The sequence below is a fragment of the Xylocopa sonorina genome, chromosome 9 (genome assembly GCF_050948175.1).
Source record: "Xylocopa sonorina isolate GNS202 chromosome 9, iyXylSono1_principal, whole genome shotgun sequence".
Taxonomy (NCBI): domain Eukaryota; kingdom Metazoa; phylum Arthropoda; class Insecta; order Hymenoptera; family Apidae; genus Xylocopa; species Xylocopa sonorina.
This window is the reverse complement of record NC_135201.1, coordinates 10,713,244-10,729,319: the sequence shown is the minus strand read 5'-3', so window position 1 is coordinate 10,729,319 and position 16,076 is coordinate 10,713,244. Positions and strand designations below refer to the sequence as shown.

At 43.9% G+C, this 16,076-nt stretch overlaps 1 protein-coding gene and 1 long non-coding RNA gene across 3 annotated transcripts in view; both read left to right on the top strand.

Moving 5' to 3' along the window:
* Positions 1–16,076, top strand: part of LOC143427144 (uncharacterized) — a 54,282-nt gene that overhangs the window by 36,611 nt on the left and 1,595 nt on the right. Inside the window, exons 2-12 of one of the 2 annotated variants that reach the window (XM_076901064.1) lie at positions 5,074–5,217; positions 6,488–6,632; positions 6,756–6,842; positions 7,022–7,148; positions 9,272–9,633; positions 9,711–9,993; positions 10,080–10,499; positions 12,047–12,949; positions 13,441–14,672; positions 14,771–14,868; positions 14,933–16,034. In XM_076901064.1, the coding sequence (XP_076757179.1) occupies positions 5,074–5,217; positions 6,488–6,632; positions 6,756–6,842; positions 7,022–7,148; positions 9,272–9,633; positions 9,711–9,993; positions 10,080–10,499; positions 12,047–12,949; positions 13,441–14,672; positions 14,771–14,868; positions 14,933–16,034 (4,903 nt within the window). Of the gene's footprint in view, positions 1–5,073; positions 5,218–6,487; positions 6,633–6,755; positions 6,843–7,021; positions 7,153–9,271; positions 9,634–9,710; positions 9,994–10,079; positions 10,500–12,046; positions 12,950–13,440; positions 14,673–14,770; positions 14,869–14,932; positions 16,035–16,076 lie in introns of both variants that reach the window. The other variant, XM_076901065.1, reaches the window with a different exon arrangement.
* On the top strand, positions 1,906–2,986 carry LOC143427005 (uncharacterized). Its single transcript, XR_013102235.1, has 3 exons — positions 1,906–2,496; positions 2,602–2,793; positions 2,911–2,986. It is a non-coding gene; the product is annotated as an uncharacterized LOC143427005 (long non-coding RNA).

Genomic DNA, 16,076 nt, shown 5'->3' with positions numbered 1-16,076 from the left:
TAAAACCCTCCGGAATTCAACATAAGTACTACTCCTTAATTACACATATATATTCTGATACAACGTTCTCATTTAGATTTAATGTACTGTTAAATCGCTTACTCTTTTCCAGACACAAGGTGTATACTAATCAGACATAGAATTATACTCGTCGAAATGGTCGAAACATCTTCTTAAAATTCTAACGAGAACTACCGCTCACTGTGGCCCTTCCATTTAATTGGGATTTCCTCTCTAGGGAGGTAAAGCGTGTCCGTCGGAAATTAGAAAGTCCAGGGAGCACAAGTTGTATTGGCAACTAAATGTAATCTTAACATTAGCGTTACAACAATTTTTTTTTAGTTCGAAGAGGAATTCCTCAAGCTCCCCCGGTTTCCCGGCTGCCTGCATTCCATTTTTTAACGCGAATATCTCGCTGAAAGAAATTAGAACGACTCCACGCTATTTTTTCCCTGACCTCACACGCATACACACACGAACCACCTCGTTATCCTCTTATTGTGCGTGGATTCTCACATAGAGTTTCGCGGCACAAAGGAAACAATGGAGCCTGGTTCGCCTACTCTGCACGCCTTCCACGTACAGGTGCATCGAAACGATTTGATATACCTTCACGTCGATCTTTGACTCCACGTCCGAAAAGAACTCGCGCCCAAGAACGTGCTCAGGCGTTTAGCCGACTAATTGGGAATTGTTGAGACGCTAAAATCGAGTTCACGATTTCAGAATATGCGAAATTTTTCTTCAGCCTGCTGGTCAGTGAGGCTACAAAAGGATTCTGCATGTTTATGGTCGGAGGGTGGAACTCCACTGCATATCCACTGAAATTACGTAAGGAGCAGGGAAGGGAGAAGAATGAGAGAGAAAGAATGGAAGCAGAGTTCCATAGCTGGAGGCCACGGCCTTCCTAAATTCCAACGACGCATCCCGTTAGTTCTCCACCTGTCCGATCGGCTTAGCCGGGGAATTATTGACCACTTTCCAGTCTGCTTACCACAGCAGCGGTCACAGCGAATTATGAATGGAACGACCTAGCCAATTGGACGAATGTTTTTCATATAAATATCACCATCCACCGACTCCTTTCGTCTGAGGAAAAGTTTGTCGAAGTTTCAGCTATGAAAAGCCAGAAAGAACGTTCCAGTCACTGTTAGACAACGTGGAACAATCATTTGATTAGCCTTAATTATCCTGTCGGTAGGTACCTGTTTTTGAAACTTCCACTTATGTCCGATTACGTATCGTGTAAAGGATATACCTTTGACATGCGTCTTTGGTACAAAAAGCTCGAATCACGCTGCTTCCTACTTTTCCAGCAATAAATCCCAGGATTGCGTAACAATGCTAATTCAACGTGTTAATAACAAAATTGCACGAATTACTTCCTCATGGCCACTTCGTGCCCGTTTCAACTCTCGTTCCCTGTGCGCTACCCAAGAAACGACACAACGGTAATGGTACACCGCGGGGGAATTATGTCATTCCGGTGCAACTGATCATGGAAGGTGTGCAGAGAGCCCGGCTAGATAGCGTTTGCGTTTTACGTAACCATGAGAAGCTGCTGCGGGCTAGAAGGGGGGCGAGAACGCGAATTAATGAAGATGCGTACACGCATTGTATGCAAACAGCAGGATTAGAGTCCTCATTAAGGATTTTCATTACGTGTACGTTGGCCTGGCGAGGTCGACCGGCTTGTCGAACGCGTGTTGCATTGCCTGGCGGCTGTGCGTGACTACTTTGCCAATGGGGTGGATTGTTTCTTGTCGAGATTGGGAGAGTGGCCGCCTCGTTGTCTTTACAGTGGGCAAGATTTTTCTGAGAAAAATGGGAGCACGTGAAATGTTCCAAATCGTTGTACTGAGAAGAGGAAAAGGTGATCCCAGTAACTTTTCAATCGTCTGTCGGTACAGCATAGATACTCATCGTTAGACGAATTCCTTGTCTCATCTATAATATTATCGTACAGAAACAAAAAGGAATAACAGTTTCCGGTGATCTACCGTGGCATTTTCTCTGACGATAAAAAGAAGAAAGTTTGTCAGTCGCCGGCAGGATACGTTTCTTCGAGCGTTGCCAGTTCTTTGGAGCGATTTCTTGATGTAACGCGGCAAAACAAGCGATACTGAAGCCCTCTTCAACGTGGAATAAATCACGGGGCTCTTCCGTGGGATCCCTGGCCAAAGCCACGGCCGTGGAAAGGCAGAAAAAAAGAGGAGAGATCGATATTTCCTGCGTTCGAGGCACGGAGCCAACGAACCGAATCGCGAGAAACATCTTAAGGACGGCGTGTCTCGTAAAACAACGAGGTGCATGTAATCTGCGATCGTCGAGACGTCGATTAGCCAATTGCCTTCGCGGTTCTTGTAACGGGGCTGAAGAATGCAGTCCCAGAGAGACAGGAATATGAAGAAACGTAGGTCGTAAAGAAAAGCAAGAATAACACACGGGGAATGTTTAATTTGCTCATTAAGTAATTAGATTAAGCGAGACACTTAGGTTGGTACACAGTTCGGCTGTCTACGTTCTGTGTCGTAAGAACTGAATTAAATCAGCGTCTCCAGGGCACGCATTCGCGTTTCATTACACTGTGCTTCCTTCTAGCGGACCTCGTGGTGGAAAACGTGCTGGCTACGAGAACTGATTGAGCAAGCCACTATCACGAACTGCTCTATGGACGCGTCTAGAAGTCACGTGCACCTGCACGTGGAGATGATCTTCGACAGAAGAAGATTTATTAATTTGCGCGTAGCACAGTCTATTATCTATGCCTTCTCCCGTACAGTTCTTCTTCGGGTATGATGAAAGGAGCACAGGAAGGTTTTTTCTCTCTGTCTTACGTATCTTCAAATATTTTTTTAGACTGGATCAGAAATTTATAAGTAAACGCTAAGCGACAGTATTAGTTTCCAGGGTTTTCAAGCACGACAGGATTCTGTTCCTGGGGACCCCGTGCAGAGAAATAATTGCTAATTGGTAGTATCGACTTGGAATTCCAAATATGCGAAGAATTGCTAATTAAGGATAGTTTCTTGCTTGGGAGCTTGGATCTGAAAAATGCCTACAAGAAAATTTTGAAGAACCAAGCATTCATGTCGAATACATTTCGCTGTTTACAGCCTTCTTGGCGCCAGTAGTCCGCCTATATATATTTGTTCTGAATATTCATTGAGAGGAATGCACTTGTAAGTTCGCATACAGCGTAAACAGCGATGAATCAACGTTTCAACGTTGCTCGAGTTTATTAATTTGTACATAGGCGCTTGGTCGTGTTACATGTCTACAATTAAAAACAGCAAGTGGTCGGTGGCTGCGTTTGCCATTTGTAGGCTGTAGCCGATTACGTAAAGGGTCTCTCGTTGAGTTACGAATTATGTAACGGTACCGTTCCTTCGATATAATCATCGGCTATCCGTGACTGGAGTGATTGATACCAAAATGAGCGCGTGGATCTCAATTTGCTTTCCCTAATTATCCGATGAGAATTAAACTACGCCTAAAGAGGGGAACCTATTTTATTTCGTTCAATCAGCTTGTCAAAATTTCACTTTAGAGGTACGACGACTTACATTCTTTATTAGAATTAACTCGAAACACAGTTGAAAGTTGTCGAAGAAGTTTAAAGAGAAGATTTTGGCGTTCCATTCGTGGTCGTATTCGAGAACCTCGCATCGTGAAGGAATTTTAAACGACTCCAGGTAGTCGTTTTCCTTTCAGCAACCGACAGTCACGTTCATTCAATCGACAAATGTCGTAACAGTATGCGAGAGTCACTTATGAAACTCCTGACGAAACCCTTACTTTTGCCTGTAAATTTCAAGATAAGATTCATTCAGGATTCCATGTTTTCTATCTTCTATTACATGCTGCGTTAGATATACTGCGGGGCAGGTGAAAAGCATCATGTTGAATATGCATCTGCAATCTATTTTCGTTGGCTCCACGGTAGCGAGCAGATAAAATGGTAATCGATCTGGCCACCTTATTTGACACCAGAGACCGACCAGAGTGGATTGCGTTATAGGAAACGATCCTGCCTCATTTTTATCACGAGTTTCGTCTTCCAAGTGTGACCGTTCCACTGTATCAACTTACATACACGTTCCAGAATACTTGCGTTACTGGAACGTCCATTAGCGTTGACAAGTTAACTTTTTTTTTTTTTTTGCAATACGCGCGTATATTTTAATGACTGCCATTAGCATTGTCGACTAGATATTTTTCACTTGCTGGTTTATCTGCACCGTACGTCAGAGCCATGAAAAGTGCTCGTTTTTAATACGTTTGCAGAAAAAATTTTCCAGTAAATAAGAGGAAGCTCTTAACTACGCATACGAAGCACAATTATTAAGTCTGTTGTTTGTTTTGTATTCTTAGAACGAGATATTGCCAAAAACTCGTGTTTCGGTGATTTAGAAGTAATTGATCAAAGTTGAAGGCCAGAAATATTGCTCGATCAGTGGGCAGACCTTTGGACGGTACTGAAATCGCTAATTTCCGTCTGATTTGCAACGCTTATCGTTCATGGCCACCTCGAGAGATACAGTTACCACGGTGATACGTTTTCAAGGCACGTCCACCTGCTGGTTTGATCGCCATTGTCCGCCAATTCCGAACCAGTTCGAGCCGTTTTCGGCTATGAAATTCCAGCGAATAGAGATTAATCCGGCCGCGTTCTGAAACGGCCGCAATGATAACGGTTGGCATTGAACAGCTACGTGACACGGGGACATGAAAGCCGTGGCTTGTGCGGAAGTTTGCAGAAACCGCGGGGGAATTTGTGTCACGTTTGTTTTAATGCACGCTTTCGTTTCGTACACGCTGGAAACATTGGGAAATCGTTCCGCGATTCGTCTAAAGAATATTATCCGCAGGAATGTTTATGCAAATCAGCATGGAAAGCGTGAACCTGGTGACACTCTGGTGTAGACGGTTATTGAACAGAAAGTGTCTAATGGATTCTAGCTTTTAAAGGAATATTCAATTCCAGAAACAAATACAGATATTTTTTTCATCGCAATTTACTGAAAATATACGGTGCAACCCAATTAATTTCGTTCCCCGTTTATTTTCCAGGTCCAGAGAGGAGAGGCCATCCAGAATGGTTCTAACCGTGACCGAGGACACGCCGGCGGACATGCTGGCAGGCAGCATGGAGCTTCTGGTCCAATTACCACGCGAGCATCATCTTCAAACGCAAAGGGTCACGGTACAGAGAAGGTATAGCAGCGTGCGCGACGCAACGATACCATCGAACTCGAATCACCGACGCGAACGAAGCCTGCAGAGCGATCATTGTCCACATTTTTCGTTACGCTAGATTTAATCGTAGCAGGACTCTGTCGAATCGGACCCGAGCCTAATCTAACGGTTCGATTAGCAGATTAATTCCTGAATTCCTGGATGCCCCAGGCCTCGCAACAGCCGTAATCATCGTGTTATCGCACCGTGACGTTCGATACCATCGTCCTCGGCGCTGATGCATAATTACGAGAGACGTTCCTCGCCTACTCGAACACCGTGTTTTATTCCTCGTTTCCAGCGGCCTGTTTCTGGCTGCCGGAATCGGATTAACGACAGCCCAGAGACATCCGTTTTACACGGCTCAACTTGGTCAGTTTCGTTGATAACGAGGAATTGAACATTATAACAGCTTGGCGATTAGTTTCTTGCGCGAATTAAGTTGATGTTGGTTATACTGATTGCCTCTTGAGCACAGGTGGAAGTACTCAAGCTATCGAGAGAAGGTTTTCACGAGGCTAATGCCTATCGGCAGGAAGCTGAATGCTAACGCTTTCTTTTTAATTGATAATAATTCTTGAGGAAAAAAGAACAGCTGAAGTGGTTGGTCATAAAATGACACTTTTCCTGGTCGATTTGTCCGAGCAAATGTGACTTGCTCCACGGCGCAGTCGGATCCGCGGAGAGGATCTTTATCGCGGTGCTTTCTAGAGAGGCTGAAAAACGATTCCGCTAGGAGAAATTCAACCGACTGTCTCCTTTGAATCGGCTTTTTTCCCCCACGTTCGCCTTGGCGTGTGGCGCAGCTCTTTCCTCGGAAGCCGGCCCTTGCGCTTTCCAGAAATTCGTGTCGCTTCGTGAGAACGGTAATCGCCGTAGAAACGATATTAGAACTCGCTAAAGAATTGTTCGCTGACTAATGATCCGTTTACTGGCGGCGAGAAAACGTTTCGATTGAAAGAAAGTCCTCGTTCGTTGGTACAATCGCTCTGTGGGAAGCGTTTTCCCGTTCCTCGCAGTGTAGACACACTGTCACAACCGTGAATCAATATTTTCCTGTGTATAGAATTATTGTAGAGGCCCCTTGAAGTGTAAATTCGTATTAGCTGAGGTTTGATAGACTTCAAAGTCTCGATGGGTCTTGAAACGTTTAAATTAGTACGGTTACCATGAGAGAACTGACGGGACTTATAAGTTCCCTTGGTAAATGAAGGCTTAAGCGATTTCCTGAACTCCTCTCTGTCCATAGCACGCCGATGATGGACCTCCTCGTGCAGATCGCCACGGCTCACAAACTGCCAGCTTCGAGCTACACTCTGCAAGCGATTGGAGAACGTGGAATGGTTCTACCTCATCAGCCCAATACACCAATTGGTGCGTTGGATGCGCTTCAGGTACTGTCTGCAGTATATACTAATTTTTCATACGCATTAAAGATTCAAATGTGTGTTACGTGGTCTTGGTAAGGAAATGAAGTTGGCAACGTGTTAAAGATACATCTTTCTTTGGTGTTGCAGGTAAAATTATTGCCTAAGCAAGGCACCTTGGTACCCAGAAAGGCGAAACAGGCCAACCAGCCTTTTGAAACTACTTTCAGGCTACAGGTAAAGAGAAGCAAATACGATATCAGTCGTAAGAAAGTAAGAAATGAGATAGTATTGTAAATATTTATCTAAAGTGGTTCGGAGGATCCACATTTGTTGTTCGACTTTTCATATCTGGCTGTATCTATGACGTTTCATCGAACAATCAGCGAGAATCAGTGATTGTGCAATTGTTCCAGGTACATTTGCCGAGAAACCAGTTGTACGTGTCCAGAGTCAGTCCTAAAATGAATCTGGGCGAGATCTTGGAGGAAGTGTGCCGTGAAAAAGATTTGGACAAGAACAAGTACGAGCTACGTCATCCGGGTAAGTAATTTGAATACGCGTACGATTACAAAAAGAGTTTATCCGGTTAAATTACTCGTTAAAAGTACGGTAAACGAAAATAAAAAATACACATGTGCGGAAAGATTGTCAAAATTGTAGCTAGTTGAAAAACTGGCCCAGAATTTAGAGCAACGGGGTGGAAAACGTTGACTCGAGAATTTTTAAAGACAGGTATATCAACTGGTGGCGGATTGTATCAGGCAATTAAGACGTTTACATAAGATTACGAGCGAAAGAGTGCAGATTTATTATTTGAATTTCGCCACGCAACAGGGAGCCACTCGATAAGATTGTCCTCTGCGATTGGCGGATATTCATTGCTCTGAAACGGAACTGGATTCGTTTGCGTATGATATTTAAACCGGTAGCGCTGGCCAGGTTCTCTTTTTAAAGATCACTCCAACAGGTTCCACCGGTCAATCGTTCATATTTTTGTCAATGCACTTCTTCCTCGGATAAGAAGCCTGTTGCAGAACACGTTGGTTAAATCGATCCTTCTTCATCATTGTTTTCTGCTTCAGATCCTTTGGCGCGTTTCTCTTTTAAGTAATGGCGCTGGCTACAGCTTTAAAATCAGACTTAAAACCAGCATTTCTCTACTCAAATCACCTTTAATCGCTTCGAAAGTGAATGAAACTTTGTCTGATTGATGTAAAGACTGTAGTGCGATTATTAGTGCGATTAATGTTTGCTTCGATTCGAATAAATACACGTCAGATTTACTGGCAGAGAAGTCAACGTGCTTTGGCTGGTTTGCTGAAGCCAGTACGGCTTCGGAAGCCATCCATATCGCGTATACATAAATACATGTATACAAAACGACGTATCCAATCCAATTTTCCTCACATTCTGCATTCCTTCTCCAGATGGATTGAAAGTCTTCCTACCAGACTTCAAAGTGCGACGCGAGTGGAAATTCTAGGATGAGCCTCCTAATTTCTCCCCTCTTTGGAATGAGAGAACATACGGATTTTTCCTCGCATAACCGTGGCTCGCGTGCGCTTTTACGCTTTCCTTCAATTCATGAACAGTGGCTCTTCAACTGCTATTAACACTTCAGGAAGCCACGAATGACTTTCTCTTGGAAGACGTGTCGTTGCTTCCATCAGCAGCCAAGAACAACACGAGAACTACGCATCGCTGCGGTCTTCGAAGTCCCAATTATATTCGCCCTGAACTTCTTCTTTGGCTTCCTAAGCACTGAGCGGATTTTGTTAATTTCCTCGTGAGAAATTAGAACACTTCCTTCGTCGTAGAAAGAATGAGCATCAGTATCTGAAATCTATTCAGAATATGTAAAACCTTCAGCAGAGGGACTTCCTATGTAGTTGAACTTTTAATTGCAAGCGATTGTAATCGGTAACCGTGTTCACTCTACACCGTGTTTCAAATGGATCACCCTATAGAGTTCAGAATAGCCTACCAAGCTCGAACCTAACCAGATTCGCCAGTAAATGGCCCCGCCATCCGGCCATTGCCTATTCCCTCTGCCATGGGGACCGACGGGGACTCCCCGATTATATATCTCGCGTACTTACGCGCCTGTGCACGAGATATTTCAGTTAGCTAGTTACAACGAGCCAGTTGCGTTAAGATCGCTATCGCAAGGTTGCCGGCCGGCTCTTCCACTTGTTACTCCTAGTCGTTAAGCGTGCATGCCTCGCGTTGCTCCCTGATCTCGCTCCACCTCGCGGAAACCTGGCCTCCCTTGCACTTGTTACCGGTCCCCTGGACCTGTAAGTATCTCTTTTTGCGCTCTCGTGCCGCGCCTCGCCTGGAATCCGCAGTTCGTCCTAACGAATTCCCTTTAAAAGGTTTCGCTCATCCTTGAAAGATCGCACAGTCGACGAGAAAAGAAAAGGAAAAGAAAGAGAAACAAAGTGAGATACTCTGCTCGCATATCCTTCATTGTGCGGCTTCGTTATGCTTCCAGTGTAAAGGTGGTATTCTTTTTATCGGTGTGTTAGAGAAAGTAGACGTAGATTTATCGTAATACCTTTCTGTCGAGAGATATTCAGTGTCGTACAGAAAATGGTTATCGATCGAAGTACTTCCGGGAAAGTGTGAATGAGAAGTTGAAAAAATCGCCATTGCTTTTGCAGCAAGCTTGGAGACTCTGGATCTGTCGCTGTCTCTGCAAGACTATTGCCTTCAGGAAGTGACATTGTACGCGAAGCAAGGTAGAACGCTAGGGTCAGCCCTCAGCACGCAGGATATAATGGCTTTGCAGAGGCAGGAGGAGCGACGTAGACAGCAGGCGAAACAGGGCGTCTTTGGGTTTGTCTTCAAGAAATCGAAGGAGGGTTCTTTGAGCACGGACAGCCTTGGCGGACGTAGCGCGTCGCCCGCGAGGAGCGACGAGACCGGAAGAAGCACGAGCCCTCTGCAACCACCGGCAAGACCTCAAAGGAAACGAAGACCGGCGCCAAAACCGCCTATTCAGGCCCAAGCAGAAGTTAGTAACGTTAGTACAATCTTTCGTTGCATTGTTTGTACTATAATCTAAAGGATGTTTGATAAAAATTGAATTAATTCGTGTAGAGTACAGACGAAACCTTCGGAGACTGCAGCAAGGACAAAGTGGTGATCAGTCACAGTCGAAACAGCAGTGACAGTTCTGGATACCATGAGGCTTCCGTGCTAAGCGATAACCCAGAGTCTGCTGGAAGACTTCCGGAAACGTTGCCTAGAAGGAACAAAGCACCATTGGAAATGCCCAGGAAATTGGCTCACACTTCACATTCCAGTAAAAGTTTAAGCAATCTGGCTTCTGTTCCTGGTACGCTTAGCCATGGAATCAGCAGTACTTCATTGAGTTCCACAGGTGTAGTATCCGTCCTATGCTACTTGTGATGTATTAATTAACCTAAACTATTACCTGATGAATTACATAATTTTTTCAAATTGCAGGATTACGAAAGAAAAGGGCTGCACCTCCTCCGCCAGTAACTAGGCCTCTTTCATCCGCGATTTCCACCCAAGCGTTAGAGCGCATAGTCGACTCTGAAGAGTCCTTAACATCGGATATGGACCCCTCCAAACCTCCCTCCGATATTGGTGCTCCATCTAAAGCGAATTCAGACATAGAAGAACGTCCAAAAGCCAGTTCAGACATTGGTGTGACCACTGTTGGCACAAAGCTATCCTCGACCATCGATTTCACAAAACCAGACCTGATAAAACCGGAAGCGGACTCTAATAACGGCAAATCAGATCTTGAACTACGTCACAGATCAGGATCTATTAACGTTAAGTTACCCAGCACAGATTCTGGCCACCCTGCACCTGTAGAAGACGTTCCTGTAGACGCTAGAGTACCACGAAAGAGAGGTAAGCTAGTGCGTAGTTGTGGTAGCGTAGAAGACCATCATTCCTCCTACAGTTATCTACACAAAAACAGTCTCGAGGATATAGGGGAAGGAACAGATTCAGGTAGAAAGCACAGAAGTCTTTTCGACCCAGAGAAAATTAAACTACAGTCAAAAATCGAGGATGAACGTGCGAACAGCGAAATTTCCGATTATTTTAGCAATTATTCGTTTAAAACCAGGTCAGTTAGATCGAAAGTTAAATCCATAGAAGATGAAAATAATTGTTCCAAGTCAGGATCGAAGATAAATAAGTCTCAAAGTTTTGCCTGTCCTAATGGAGGTAGACCTAGAGCTAGGGAATGGACCACGATGTCCAGTCTTCCTGATAGTCCGGATATTCCCGACCAGAATTCACCAGTATCGCAGAATAGACTAATTAAAATGCAGACGTTGGTTCATCTGGACGACATAGAGGCAGATATCGAAAATATGTCGAAATGCGGAGTCTTGGAAAGTAGATTCAGTCCTAGGAAACTGCACGTGAATAGTTATGTCTGCGGAGAAAGGTGTCAAGCCAAAGCGTTAAAGCATAGCTCAAGTTTTCAAGTCGGTTATAAACTGAGAGAGACCAAAATCGTGAGTAATTTCGAGAAACCAAAATTATCAAATTCCCAAAGTTTCTGCGGCAGAAACAATGTTCTCGATTCAATGGAGGGTAGACAACCAAAGTTAGGGAACGTTGATACGACAAAATGTTACGATGGTTTGATTTCTTCGACTCTCAATGAAGATGCATTTGATAGCCGTAGGTCGAATCTTTCTCCACCTCCATTGAGTAACTTGCAGATATTTGCAATTTCTACAAAACCGTTAGATATTCCAGTAACGATCATAGATCCTGTACCTAATGACGTTGATAAACTGCCGTCTCTACCTATTATTCAGCACAGTGAGTGTAAATTAGAGTCTGAGAAGAAGCTTAGCATTTTGGAACCTCCGCCACCAGGCCTGGTGAGCCGAGAGGAGTCCACCGAGAGTTGGAACAGGTTTTTAGTTCAGCTGAACTCTATATTAGAGAGCAGAGTTGGAGAATTTGTTTAAGTTCATTCTTCTCATTATATCTGCTTAGAAACCAGCAAGTCCTTGTACAGAAACCTTAGACATCTGTATTATTTGAGTATTAATTTTTGTTACGTTCTATCCTCTCCTTTGAAACTCGTGATATCAATCTTTTATGGCCTGTAGTGAACGTTTGCAAAATGGAGTGCAAAAGATTGACTTCAATGGATATCAATTTGAAGTTTCGATTCAATGTACTCCATCTTCATTATCATACAACTAGATAGACTCAGTTTTAATAATAAAATACACTCAGTACTGAATACACATGCCTTCGACACAATTAGAAACAGCAATGACCTCCTGCATGCACCTAAAGAATTGTAACTTTACATTCTCTTCCCTGTTGCACGAAAATTTTCTTTTCGGTGGTGTCCCCCACATACCCACCCACTAACTAGATCCACTGGTGATGGTATCTTCTTTTTCTTTTCCCGTTGAGCACAGTTGGAGAACCCGTTCCACGTCCCAAGCCTAGAAAAGTGCGACCCAAGGCGCCGCAACGCAAGCTAACACCACTCTCCCCGTCGATTAGAACCCTCTATTCAGTCACCAGCAACGTAGACCGCTTGCCGAATGTCCCTGCACGCTCCAGCATCGCAAGTTCCGGAAATGATGCGAGTTCGAGTGTCATCGATGGTAAAAGTAACGCGAATAGCATCGGATTCAGCAGTAAAAGCTCGACGGAGTCAGAGGAAAAGATGGAAGTTGCTTCCAGCTCCAGCGATGACGAGGTGTACCTAACACCTAATCAGAGTGAAGCAAGCTTCGATTACGATTCAGCATTCTTGAAGGAAAAAGGCAATATTGACTCAGAAAACATTTTGCCAAACGACCAGGATGAAGAAGTTAATATTAAGAAAGAATTGGATCCGGATAGTGGTAAAGAGAACGTAGACAATTCCACGGATCTGAATTCTACGTCTTCAAGAAGTGAACGCAATTCTGTGTCATCTAAAGGTACTCCTGGTCAAGAGAAGAGGCTCTGCGCGGTGATCTCTACTATGCCAAAGTGTGACCACTTGGATACGCTGAACGTGAACGATGCGATTACTCAGAGTATAGACAAGGAAGGTGTGAAAGACCCGAAGAAGGCGAAAATACCTCGAACAGCGTCGAAATCGAACGATTTTGAGATTAACCCGCTGGAGAAACAGAAGAGACATTTGACTTCCCACGTCGAGGACATTACATTTGCTTTAAATTTAAACGTGGCGTCTAATGTTGGTCTAGCGTCAGATGAGTCGGTGAAATTCGACGGAGATGTTGTACAACAACCGGAGGGGGAACGTGAGATTGGTTTCAAGGGTGTGGGTGAAGAGATGTCTCCTCTTGCAGTGGGTTCGTCAGGTGCATGTTGTATATCACTAATAATGCATATGTTTGCGAGCGTGCTGTTTCGATTTGCACCAATCTCCAAACGATTGTTTGTGCTAGAATCACAGTAATTACAAAGAATGAAGCTTTTCCATTGAAGATTTTGAGAAATAGAAACATTGATGGTGATTCGAAGCACTCACAATCGATAAGCACAAATATAGTCTCTGATACATTAATGATTTCAACTCCTAAAGTAGAATTTCTGAGTCTTGAACTATTGAATGAGTTCTAGGGTCATTTTCTGGGTTTAAGTAGATGTTAAAATCTTGCAAATGGTGTAATGGAAGTTGGAAAAGGGATAACTAACTAAAGGTAGTTTAATCTTTGTGAGTTTCCTGATTCATCTGTGCACTCTTAATTCTTTCAGATATCAATAAGTGTCTTCCCTTAAAAAGTTCTAAGTTTAAGTTACATTGTTTCAACAAACTCTTCGTACATCTTACCAGAGTATTATATTTCAGATACAAATCTTTCAGAAACAGATGTCTTGCTACAAAAGGTATCCGACACTCTATCCAACTCTCTACCCATGTCGTCACCCGCTGAGGCACCAGTCCTACCAAATGAAAGTAAATCAGAACCGACGAACGTTCTCAAAGAAACCAGCGGAAAGGTGAAACAGAACCCAGAGTGTCTTGATACTTTCGTTGAGAATACCAGCACGCCAAATTTGACCGTAAACTCTCAGCAAGACACATCAGATTATGTATCAGCCGCTGATGAGGACCTGTCCGTCGCTGAATGGGAGTATCAACTTCCCGCTCCACCCAGTGCCTTCCGGGACAGCGAATCCCCGGTATTCGACAACTTTGAAGCGATTACTCCTTCGCCAGAGTCCTTCAGGGACTCAGAAACTCGCGAAGCTGAACCATCGGATAACAAAGACTCGAAGGACACTTTGGACAAAGTTGGAAAGCAGAAAAATGACGAACGGATAACGGAAAGTGAGATTAGGGGTCCAATTCTGCAGGAGAAGCCCTTCAAGAAACGACGAGATTCAGAGTTGGGTTTGAAAAAAGAAGTTATCAGCGAACTGGAGAATAAAATAAGCAGTTTACCTCAGATTGCGAAGGACGTGGATTCTAGGAGGCAACCGAATAATGCTTCAACACCCAGGATTGCGCCTGTTGACAATACTCTGTCGAATTTTACGATCACAACGTATAGCAGACAGAAGAGTTTGAACATATTCGAGGATGCAGAAGAACAGTCTAGGGGGAAGAATTCCGATGAGAGGTTTGTCAGGTCGTTCGCGACGTTGTCTAGAAATAGGAACAACCTGGACGAGAACGAGGCTAGAAATGTTAAGGAGCTCGATACGAGCACACTGCAGGGGAAGAAGAAAATAAACGTAGCGGAGAATAATGAGAGTAACAAGAAGCTGGAACCAAAGATACAAACGGAATCGTTGCACAGGTGGCAGTCCGGGAATGAGACGAGCAATATTCAACGATCGAAGAGTTACGTATCCATTTGCGAGAAACCAATCATCCAAAGCAGTACGCGTGAAGAGGAGACTGTTAAAAACGGGAAAAATTTGGAGTCGGAGGATGCAGAGGTGAAAAAGGCAACGAGCATTAACAACTCGACTGCAAACTTGCCTAAAAATAACGAAAAGTTCTCGCAGTGGCGAGACAATATTCTGAAGCGGCAAGAAAATCCTACCAAAGAAAAGCAACTGCAATCTATACAGGTAATTGATTTCCATTTACAATCCTCCTTGTCAGTTTACGAAGTTATCGTTTCTTTTCGCGTAACTCGAAGTGGTTTGTGAACGATTTTCTTTTCTAGGTGCTGAAGAGCATTTTGCCGCAGTTGAAAAATGCTCAACAGGCGGAGGAAAATGTGCCCAAAGAATCGAATGATACAGTATTACCCGAGAAAACGAGGTAAGTTCTGGTACTTTTTGTAATTCGCGTTCCTTTCAGTTCGAATAAAAAGTTTCTATTTCAGGTCCGAGACTACGTCTAACGAACATTCGACCGAATCGAATGTGGTTTCGGCTCGTGAGCCCGTGACAGCACCAAACAATAAAAAAGTAGAATCAGAGCCCAAAAAATTGCCCCCAGAACTTAGTTCGAAACGTTACACATACTCAGGACCACCCATGGTCAATTTAGGTAGCTGGTCCGAACGACCGACCATCAATGTTCAAATAAAAATGGACACTGACTATAAATTCGGGAACAAATCGATAAACAGCAAAACTATCATTAATATAAACGGCTCTCAAGATGAGATGGATGCTTCGAATGATATTGAAAGTTCCACGAAATTGCAAAAAAGTAAATTCGAGGCTACGCTTTCGGATAAAAAGGAGCCTAATGAATTGGCCAAGAAATTAATTACCCACACGACAGCCTCGGGCTTCAAGAAACCTGTACTAAATAAAATCAACACTTTAGAGCCAAAAACGAATAACGATAAGCCAGTGGTAACGGGAGTGGAGCTGAAGAAGGGCCTCCACGAGAATAAGGAAGATGAGAACGTTATAGACACCACTCCGGTGAACTTCAAAGAGCTGGCGAAAGCGTTTGGCCAGGAGGTTTGTCTTCGACCAAAACCAAAGCGAACGAGCACGGTTCACCGTTCGAATTCTCAAATGGAAAACGACTCCACAAAACAGAATGGACACGTTAATGCTGACCAGGGCCTAACGAATGGCTACCAGGATAACGCGAAACCCAAAAGGTTCACTTCGATAGTGGGCATTCAAGCGCAGAATCAAAATAACTTTACGTTCAGAAATGGCATAAATGTGAAAGGAAGTCAGCCGATGCCGGTTGTAAAAGGGTTTAAAATTACGAGCACGCAAATCGGTGGAGATAAAAATCATGCGACAAAAGAGGATTCGAAAACTAAAGTGGACGATACTAAGGAACCAGCGAAGGAGTCGTTCAATGGCACTCAACCACCAAGGCCTCCGACGATGCCTGTGATCACAGGCGTGACATTGAAAAGCGCTAGGCCGAAATCCATGCCAGTTCAAGCAGAACCACGGGACATTCTGCTGGAATCGATTCGAAACTTTGGCGGTCGCGGAAACTTGAAGAGCGTAAGCATTTTAATGTAATCGTGGGATAGATTACAATCCCCT